Here is a 10,000-nt window from a genome sequence, read left to right as displayed (position 1 = left end):
GATAGGTGATATGAATCATCTTGGGTCCACCCGTGTATAGAGTTGTATAACTTTGTATTGGATGATCAATCATCCGGATCTCGTCGGCAGCCAGAACGAGAGTTTCAATTAAACCAACGATGAGACAACAAACGAGCATTTCAAGGCCCAGCGCCTCCCATTACAGGCAGTTTTACGGTTTCAACAACACGTCAGATCCATTTCAGCAAAGTAATTATCTCTTCTCTTTCTTTCCTTCTCTCTTTTCCCTTTCAGATACCGTGATCCGTGCTCGGCCAGTCTGAACGAGGATGACAACCATACGATCAAGCTCGTCGGTAACCAGCAGAAGCGTGCGATCACGCTGGCCAAGACGTGCGAGAACACCAACGAACTGCGCGACTGTCGTGCACCGAAGGACTGGTCCATTCTCGCCCTACAGAACACCCGGACCGGCAAGTCGCACTATCTGGTCATCTGCAAGTGCCCACCACACTACCGACTTGGTAAGCGATCTGTGGTTGCAAAAAAAAAATTGAAAAGCTTATGATCGCTAAACTCCATCCTGCTTGCTCCACCCATTCCAGAGGGACCATTGGCTCACGATCAGCCTACTTACGCCGGATTGCCCGGAATCAACGTGTACGGTATGCTGTGCGTTCCACCGGAGACTTCTAGCTACTATGCCTCCAAGCCTGCCAAGACGCCCTCCAACGTGTACAACAAATGGAAGATCCCGTCACGACAGCCGGTCTCTTCGTACCGTGGCAGTGTCGCCGGTTCGAACGTTGATGCTGAGACTGAGTCCGAATCGCGGACATACCAGAACTCGACGGACACTTCGGCAGCTGGTAGCGAAGAGTAGATTCACCGCTAACCACCAACTTCCGGAGCAGCACACCATGAATTGATGGCTGCGTAGCTCCTATTGCGCATGAAAGACTACAAAGTTCATACTCAATCACAAGCCGAAACTCATTTGTCTTCTCCATCCCGCACATATTGGGATCTTGTCCTTTCAAGAGGAAGGATCACTCATTAGCCTATCGTCTGTATTTGTTGGATTCTGCAAATCGGACGAATAGAATCACCTACATAGACTCATGAATGAAACACGTGACGTTGAAACGGTTCCGGATCGCGAACGTACGACATAGCCTAGCGAATGTTCGCCATCCAGGGAACCGTTTTCACACCGATAGATGAAGAATCGGGGCTGTCCCAAAAACTTCGCGGATTTTTTTTTCCTTTTTGTTTTTTGAGTTTCAAACTGTCACACCAGTGGGAGAGGCATGCGATGGCATCCGGATACTCTTTCTTTTCATCGCTACTGGGCCCGAATGATGTCAGGGAGAAACGACTGGTTAGGAGAGTTCCCTGCCACCGACTGACAGTGGGTTGGTGAGGTGCGTACCAAATTTTAACGGAACTAGACAGCAGCTGGCCATCAGTGATGGAAAGAAAGAGGGCCGGTAGAAACTGTTCCGCCTCCCAGAGCAAGAGTGAAGGAGCATCGTCCGGGGGACTACCGGGACCGGAGTCTCTGAGGTGGCAAACTTAACTCCCGGTACACCTTTTGTCTTACTTATTTATTAACATCCTACTATTTATTATTAAAAACAAATCCCCTTTTTTACTTATAACAACGAACAACAAAACCAACGAGCGAGCGAACGAGCGAAAAAGGAGGAGAGTGACGCGAATGCAACGAAGTATTTAAATCAATTGGTCGTGAACCACGGCGTCTTCCACGGACAGAGTTGCACCCCCTCCGGTTGCAACTCCAGCTCCAGTCGAGGGCAATTTTTAAAGCATTATTTATACCACCACAACAAACTATATTGGTTAGCTGTAGTGATAGCGATACTAGAGGGCTAGATACTGGAGCCCCGAAGGAGATACTTTTTGTGTAAATAGAAACCGAACTGACGGAAAAGGGCGCGCAATGATGTGTAAGATGAAACACCTGCTGCTCTCCACATTCGATGGCACCGGGGCAAGGGTAGTGGAAAACGATTTAAGTAAAAGCTAAATCGAGGAGAACAGCAGACGCGATGCTAATGCGAAGACAGTGTCCGATAATAGTATTTTTACTAAACGTTTCTACCACACGGCTTACGCGCGTTTGAGAGGAGATGGATGAAAGAGGAGCAAACTAACATTACTTAAACATAAATCGTATCGAATAGGCAAACAGGCATCATGAGAAACACTATTTAATTGCGACGCTAGGAACCATAACGATAGCAGAAGTACTAATAAAACAAAATGATAAAATATGGAAAAAAAGTTGTTTCGACCATTCTTAAATGAGTTTTAGGTGAATGAAAGAATTAACCATTTTTGGAAATTTTACAAACACTTTTTAAATTCGATTACATGGCCTTCTTCGTGGCAGGGAAGCCGAACGAAAATGCAATCGCTAACGAGCTACCAGCACAACAATTGCTCATTTGCGGATATTTACTTGAAACACAATCGACACCGTTGATACGGCACCGGTTAGCGAAGGTAACAGAAACGGGTATTCATCTGCTAGCACTGAATGTATGACATACATGCTGGATGCTGGGAGACACGTTGCTCTGCTTTGGAACGTGTACGTCGTGCTTTACCGCAAAACAGAGTAAAATGTGGTCTCGTACGCTTTGGATAGTCTTTTTGACCCAAACGATTTCCATACTTGGCATCCATGGTAAGTACCACTGTTTCCCATCGACAGAAAGCTTCTAATCGATCTTCTTCCAGGATCCAAGGTATCGTGTTCCTTCTGTCAATCCATTGGAAACTATACTACCTGCCTGAAAACAGCCAAACCAGTAGAATGCAACGATGCACTGGTGCAGATGACTCATCTGCTGCTTTTGCCAAATAATCCAACACTGCGGAAGGATCCACCGGTAGGGATGGTGGGGCTGGGATATCAGTGCTTCCGAGTGAACTACACCGTGCAGGATGTTTGGAACTATCACATGGGTTGTACGTATGCAGATTATCGTATTTGCCAAGGATGGAAGCTGAACACGCAGTGTGTATCAGTTCCAGCGATGGCCGACGCTACAACGATGGTGCCGAGAAGCTCCACGGTGATCCCAGTAACCCAAAAACCAATTAACTTCGTTTCCACAACCATGATGTCTTCAAACAGCACGAATCATAGTAGCACGACAGTAACTTTGGTAACAACCACCACGAAAATAGTTCAAATTGCGAAGAATACTACAGAAAGTCCAAAAACCACTCAGGGACCTGTGAAAACCAATCGTAAATTGCATTCAGATGCAAAGGCTTATACTATTGAAGGTGAATTCATAGCACTTGCTATTGCTGCGACCATTTGGAATGTATTCTTTGTACAGCGTTTATGGTGATCAAGGGAACATCAATAAAGAGTCTAACTGTTTCGGAAAACGTGGAATCACAACTAATGCTGGCAGTTACTTTAAAGCAATTGAGTAAGATTGAAATTAACAGTGGATTTATTCATAGAATTACACTTTATTTTGTGACTGTTTGGAGCAGAACACATTTGCTTATAATCAACGACTGTAGCGTAGCTCTATAACCGCAGCGCAACGATTTACTTCTTCCCTTTTCCTACCTTCGCCTTACGTGCACCGGCAGCAGCTTTGCCACCTTTAGCTTTACCCTTGCCACCGCCAAACTTTTTCGTACGCTTCTCCTTGGCCATCTCCGAACGTCGGTCCTTCTTCATACGCGGATCCACTACCTTGAAGCGACCCTCGACACCCTTCGGACGGCGCACCTTCTTACCACTGGTGCCGGACTTTTTCGCCACCACGTACGTGACTTCCTTCTTCTTCGCATCGGCCTTTTTGTACAATCTGAAAGAGAAAACACCCGGATTAGTACATTCCACGCAGCCCCCATTGTTAAAGCAAGCGAGACTTACTTTTTCAAAAGACGAATCTTCTCCTGATTCGTGTTATCGACGTTCTCCATAATCGTTTCGGCCTTCTTCTTGATCTTTTCCAACCGCTTCGTGGCGTGCCGCTTCTTGCGTGCCTTCGCTTCCATCACCTTCTTGATCGTGCGTACGTTAAACTCGTCCTTCGTCTTGCGGTACCGATCGACCGCTTCATCCGGTACCGGCAGGTCCCGGCGCATCGTCTTCATTTCGTCCTCCACGAACCAGGACGGCAGGTGGGTGTCGTTAAACATGTACCGGTTCCAGGCCGAATCGATGATATCGCGACGCATCTTCTTTCCGCTCACCAACATCTGTCCCAGTGCCAGCTCCTGTTCGTTTAGTTTGATTTTTTTCGGTTTTTGGGTTGCTTCGGCCGAAACGATCTCAAATCCACCATCCGCACCCGCCACCTTTTCCACCGTTTTGTGGTGTGGCTTTCCATTGACCAGCGCATCATCGTCGCCCACATCCTCCCCTGCCTCGTCATCGGATGAGCTGTCGTCGCTGGAAACGTGTCCATTGGACACATCGTGCCGGGCACGGCGTCTTGCCTTCTTGCCCAGTGGTAACTTCTCCCCTACGGCATCCTTATCATCACCAAGCACCTTTACGCCCGATTTCTTATACGCAGCGATCAGCTGATCCACATCGTAGTCCAGCTCCTGATCGTTTTCATCCAGATTGTGCTTCTGGAACGCTTCCTGCTCGTACCACATCTTGGCCCGCTGCAACTGTTTGTCCGTTTTGCTACGATTGTCCAGATCGGTTATCAGGGGATTACGGTCTTCATCATCGGACGGATCGACACGATCTTCATCTTCCTCGAAGCTCAGTTCGGCCTCATCGTCCGAATTGAACGCTAGCCCCTTTTTGTCGAAATCCGAATCCGGTTCGGATTCGCTAGCACTTGCCTGTCCCATCAGCTCTTCATCCTCGTACAGATCACCCTTCGTTTCACGATTGTACCGCACGTACTTGGCCTTCCGGCGTACCTTCTCTTCATCGGAAACATCACCATCCGAGGGCAGATCGGGCGGTTGATCCAGCATGCGTTCCAGTTCCTGCTTCGAGGCCACATCGCTCAGTTTGAACGTTACGTCCGATGACTGCTCGGTCGGTCCCTCGTCTCCCTTGATCACCATCTTCAGGCTAAGCCGTTCGTTCAGTTTCGCTCGCTCCTTGTTGGCTTTCTTGCGCATACGCTTCGATTCCCGCGATTGTTCCTCCTTCAAGCTGGCCAGCTCTTTGTCCATCTGGCGCAGTTCAACCATATCCTCATCTTCTTCCTCTTCATTATCTCCTTCCTCGTCGCTATCGTCATCTTCCTTTTTGTCCTTCTTCTGCTTTTTACCAGCCTTTCCCTTTGCATCCTTCTCCGATGCTTCCTCCTCCTTTGGACCGGCGAACTCGGGATGCAGCAGCTTGTGCCACCGAAGCAGTTCCTTCATATCCTTCCGACCAAGAATCTTAATATCCTTACAGCACTCCTTCAACTCCGCCGTCGTTCGCGGATGTTCCGCTATGCTCGCATCAGCCTCGGTGAAGCGAATCTCCGTCACACGGCTCAGCACGGGAAGTGGTTTCTCCTGCTGCAGGAACTCGCGTGCCGTGATAATCTTCCGCACATCCGTACCATCGTATCCTTCCACCTTCGGCTTCTTGGCCACCTTCCGTTCCAGCTCCTTCAGGATGTTCATTCCCGCCCCATCCTTGGGTTCAATGTCAAGCTCTTCGAACACGTACTTCGAATCGAGGAACCTCGGATCGATCTTATCCGGTGCCCGGTAGTGCTGACAGACGACGAAGATTTCCGCTGATTCCTTACGCGAAGCCGAGGGTTTCGTGGCGTGCACCTTCTTGAACAGCTGCTTCAACACCCAGATCAGGGCGTTGTAATCCTTCGAGCGGAAAACCTTCGTGATGAACCAACCGCCGGGACGGAGGAACTGCGTCGCCAGCTTGACGGCACTGAGCGTAAGGCAGACCTGCTGGTAGGCATCGTGCAGCCAGTTTTTACCGACATTCGGTGCACCATCGTTGAGCACGACGTCCGCTTTCCATGTTTTCAGTTCCTTCGCCAGGTCGGACTTGGTTTTGTCGCTCGTGATGTCGCCCACCAAGCTGATACATCCGGGTACGTTTTTGATCGGGTGCAGATCGATACCAATCACGATACTCGACACGGGCATGTTCTGTTTGGCCACCTGCATCCAGCCACCCGGGGCAGCGCACAGATCGATGCATACTTGCGATTGCTGCAGAAAGGCGAAGCGCCGGTTCAGCTGGATCAACTTGAACGCCGCACGCGATCGGTAGCCGGACTCTTTGGCTAGTTTGTAGAACTTATCCTTCCGATCCTTTCCTACTTTTCCCTTTTTACCCATCCTGCTGGTCGATTATGTGAGTAATCCAGGTAGAGTTTTACACCAGATAGGAGGGAAATTCCACTTTTCACACGAAAACACCGAAACACTTTTCCTTCCGGCCTCCAACAGCCCGACCATGTGCTCGCGACAGTAACGGCGTAAACACGCTGCTTTGACAGGTGGGCCGAAAGAAAACAACCGAAACGAGGGGTCTATCAATGCCAGGCAGCCCCACTTCAAATTCCAGTTTTTGGATTTACAGTTGAGTTTATCAAATAAATGTACTTTTTGCGTGTTTCCACGTAATTTGCGACCAAGAAAATGAGTAAATATGGTACTTACCAAGCACATCCGAGTTCACAGTAATATTGCAGCTGTACATAGGGTGTACGAGCCGTTGCGGTTGATTTTGAAACGCTTTCTTGCATCCTTCCTTAACAGCGGACATGATTTGACCTACAGAGAGACCGTTGCATTAACTAAATTCCATCCATCTCAAAGCACCTTTTTTTACTCACCAGAAAGTGGTCCATGGGATGCAACGGTGGCCACATCAACGCCAATAGTCATATCTAGCTCCCAACGTTCCACAATGAAGCACACACCCTGCATCGGTTCATCACAGAGCGGTCCGGCAAGGCTCGCCATTTGAAAGCCATTCAAGAACGCCGATTCGTAGGGCATCCTGGGATCCTTCTGGTCCGCTTCGTTCAACGGAACCGCCGCATCATGCCACACGGATGAATGTACAAAATCCGTTCGATTTACGAGCAAATTTGTACCACACTTTTTCGGACCAAACGACCAAATGCGATCGTATGGTACGCTCTCCGGAAGTAGTTGCTTAAGTTTCGTGCGCAACTCCACGATCGAATCGAGCAATGCTTGGGGACAGTCCGATTGTTTCGTGTCCTGATACTGGAAGTAAGCCTTTAGCACGTTTTCGTTCTCGTTCAGCAGCTGGATGACTTCTGCCGGCAGTGGAACCGCTACCAGCTTCATCGTACACTGTCGATTAGGCGTCTGCAGTGTTACCGTTTTGTCTTTCTCGCGATCTTTAGCAATTTCTTCTTCCGGATTCTCCTCCGACGTTGGCACGAATGGAACGATGGTCTCCTTGAACGGTACGATCGGTTTCGAAACATTCAGCTCGATACGCGCATACGTTTCGTGAAGATCCTTAATGCACCTTTCGAGATGCACTTCGCCAAGCGTCAATAGCACGTGTTCGCCACTTTCCTGGACACGCACCTCAACGCAGGCATCCGCTTGATTCAACAGCTTCAATCCACGTACCAATCGGGGCATATTTTGAATATCACGTGGCTCGACCGCCACTCGTAGTATCGGTGTCGCGATCAGCGGTAGATCAACGAAGGGAGGACAGAAGCGTGTACTGCTGAGTGTTGCCGTTTTAAGTACCACATTCTGTAGCCCTCCTATCCCAACGATGTTACCTGCCGGCACACTCTCTACCGGCTCTAGCTGACGGCCCATCAGCACGAACAAACTGTCGATCTCAACCTCCACCAGATGAGGGTTGGCCGATATATCCGGATCATCCGCCATCGTTCGCGGATCGTACTTTGGCCCTAGTACAAACACACGTGCTCCTCTGCGGAGTGTCCCACTGTAGACTCGTGCAAAGGCCAAAAAGATCTCACTTTCGCCCGCCATTGTATCACCGTCGCCGGTCAGCGAGAGGTTCTTCACCAATCGTTCGAGCGTATCCTTCGCTCCTGCCATAGCGCCCTGTTCGATAGGAAACATTTTCGATACGAAAACGATCAACCGGTCACTGGTGGGATCGCATCGCATTATGTCACTCTTCAATTCCTTCGTCTGTTCCGGATACGAGGCAAAATCGGACAATCGCGAGCAAAGTAATCTTTCTGCCTTTGCCTCACTAATCCCCCTTGGGTTCGGTACAACACTGCATATTGCTCCGAGCAGAGATCGTTCGATGGGCAGCCAGCCGGATAGTAGATTCCTCACAGGAACACGGCCATCTGCATGCCGTAGGTCACGTGCATTCTGGACCACACCACAACGTTCCGAGATCGACCGTAGCTTGGATTCATCACGGGCCTCCACAAGTCCGTAAATGTTCCACAGATTGTCCAACACAAGCTGCACGAACAAAGGTTTGCGTCCTTTTTCCGCGGCGCCACTCTCTATCGCTTTCCGCCGTGGGCTGTAGAAATAATCGCCCCACAGACCTTCCAGGAGAGCAGATGAATCGGTAACTCCTTCCAGTTTCCCTTGGTATAACCGCGCGAACGTTGCCAAATCGAATGCCCAACCATCGAGTGCGGATCCGAACAGCACGTTCCCCTGCTGAGGGCTATAGTACAGAACGGAATCATCGGCATCTTCCAGGGCGGACGTTTGATTGCCAGTGGCGCTGATCTCCTCCCTTGCCAGCACATCCGTTGCGAACAGATTTCCTACAACCGCGTTCACCTGTTCCAGCACCTTTACCAGATGCCCATACGCCTCGGGCGGATCCATGCGCTTCTCCAGCACCAAACGATCGATCTTGTTCAGCAGCAACACCGTCGAAAGCTGCTCCCGGTATGCCTGCTGCAGACAAACGCGTGTCTGTGGACACACACCTTCCACCACGTCCACCACGATGATCGCTCCATCGCAAAGCCGTATGGCGGTCGAAACTTCGCTGCTGAAATCGACATGTCCGGGTGAGTCGATCAAATTGATCAGATAGTCCTGCTCCGGTGGCCCCAGCTCCCGGTAGAGCAGCGTAATACTGCTACTCTTCATCGTAATCTGGCGTTCCTGTTCATCGGGTCGGCTGTCCATGTAACGCAGCTTCCCGGCCAACCGGGCCGAGATAATCCCGTTGCTGGCGATCAAACTGTCCGCCAGTGTCGTCTTGCCATGGTCTACGTGTGCCAGGATGCAGATATTACGCACATGGCCAGCGACCGCCTGCAGTCGCTGGAGCGTGGAAAGGTCTACGCGCGACATTTTCTTCCAAAAAACCGGCACAAATCACTCACGGTTTTCCGCATAAGCACGATCACAGCTGATTTCCAGCACGTGCTATTGTTTTGTTTACACCCGCCAGTGTTGCCGGTCGCAGTTCACGAAAACAGTGATGGGAATGGTTTTAAAATTATCGTAAATGCCCACGAGGACATTGCTTAAAAAGGACATTTTTATTTAATCGCGCTAAGTTGTACATTCTCAATCCTGATAAAAGGACTCGGGGTGGAAGTAGCTCCAAAGAGATCCCACGATCATGCATTGAATGCTAGAGAGCAATGGGAAAGATTTGCTTTGCCCGCAGTTTTGCACATCAATTCACTCCTTCGTTAGCATTCCCTTGCATCTTCGATCCGATTTTGATCCGTTTTACTGTGACTGAACTAGTTTTGATGGACAAATGTGATTGACCGTCGCGAACTGGAATTTCTTGCTTTACGCTACAGATTGGTTTGCCAACATCGGCGCTATTAACATCCTTAGTAGGCTGTAACACACCAGCAGCCGGATTCGGCATTAGGCACACTTGATTGAACATTTTCTTGTCTACCAGGGCAGTGTTGTTGGTTTCGATTGGAGGAACATTCTCCTGAAAGTCATTAAAAATGGGTTCAACTTTCAGTAGCTTTGCAAACTTCACTTCTAACTGTCCATCCTCGGGTCCCGACGATTCGTCGGAGAAAAGCTCCGTTTTCATCACTCGGGAGAGAGAGTCCGT

The 10,000-nt window shown here is 49.5% G+C and overlaps 4 protein-coding genes across 4 annotated transcripts in view; 1 reads left to right on the top strand and 3 right to left on the bottom strand.

Moving 5' to 3' along the window:
• The window catches only part of LOC126572574 (location of vulva defective 1), a 44,618-nt gene extending 42,498 nt beyond the window's left edge, over positions 1–2,120 (top strand). The window contains exons 5-6 of the mRNA XM_050231988.1: positions 256–485; positions 567–2,120. Coding sequence (XP_050087945.1) covers positions 256–485; positions 567–844 — 508 coding nt within the window. The 3' untranslated portion in view covers positions 845–2,120. The remainder of the gene's footprint in view (positions 1–255; positions 486–566) is intronic.
• The window catches only part of LOC126572571 (elongation factor-like GTPase 1), a 17,025-nt gene extending 7,725 nt beyond the window's left edge, over positions 1–9,300 (bottom strand). The window contains exons 1-2 of the mRNA XM_050231984.1: positions 6,795–9,300; positions 6,619–6,732 (exon numbers count right to left, since the gene is read on the bottom strand). Of these exons, the coding sequence (XP_050087941.1) occupies positions 6,619–6,732; positions 6,795–9,264 (2,584 nt within the window). The 5' untranslated portion in view covers positions 9,265–9,300. The remainder of the gene's footprint in view (positions 1–6,618; positions 6,733–6,794) is intronic.
• Positions 3,436–6,415, bottom strand: LOC126572572 (pre-rRNA 2'-O-ribose RNA methyltransferase FTSJ3). The gene is made up of 2 exons (XM_050231985.1): positions 3,893–6,415; positions 3,436–3,824 (listed from the first exon to the last, which is right to left on the bottom strand). Exons 1-2 carry the CDS (start codon positions 6,292–6,294, stop codon positions 3,560–3,562), a joined length of 2,667 nt encoding a protein of 888 aa, XP_050087942.1. The 5' UTR covers positions 6,295–6,415; the 3' UTR covers positions 3,436–3,559.
• A 136-nt stretch (positions 9,301–9,436) lies between the features above and the next one.
• LOC126572573 (protein Spindly) overlaps positions 9,437–10,000 on the bottom strand; it is a 2,210-nt gene continuing 1,646 nt past the window's right edge. The window contains exon 3 of the mRNA XM_050231986.1: positions 9,437–10,000. This exon is cut by the window's right edge and continues 280 nt beyond it. Coding sequence (XP_050087943.1) covers positions 9,596–10,000 — 405 coding nt within the window. The 3' untranslated portion in view covers positions 9,437–9,595.

This window comes from Anopheles aquasalis, chromosome 2 (genome assembly GCF_943734665.1).
Source record: "Anopheles aquasalis chromosome 2, idAnoAquaMG_Q_19, whole genome shotgun sequence".
NCBI lineage: Eukaryota > Metazoa > Arthropoda > Insecta > Diptera > Culicidae > Anopheles > Anopheles aquasalis.
This window is presented reverse-complemented; position numbering and strand designations above follow the sequence as displayed.

Bases quoted from the DNA above. Each gene is read 5' to 3' on its own strand.
- LOC126572572 (XM_050231985.1), bottom strand. From the start codon at position 6,294: ATGGGTAAAAAGGGAAAAGTAGGAAAGGATCGGAAGGATAAGTTCTAC. The intron at 3,825-3,892 runs GTAAGTCTCGCT...TTTCTCTTTCAG, and splicing joins AAGATTCGTCTTTTGAAAAA to ATTGTACAAAAAGGCCGATG.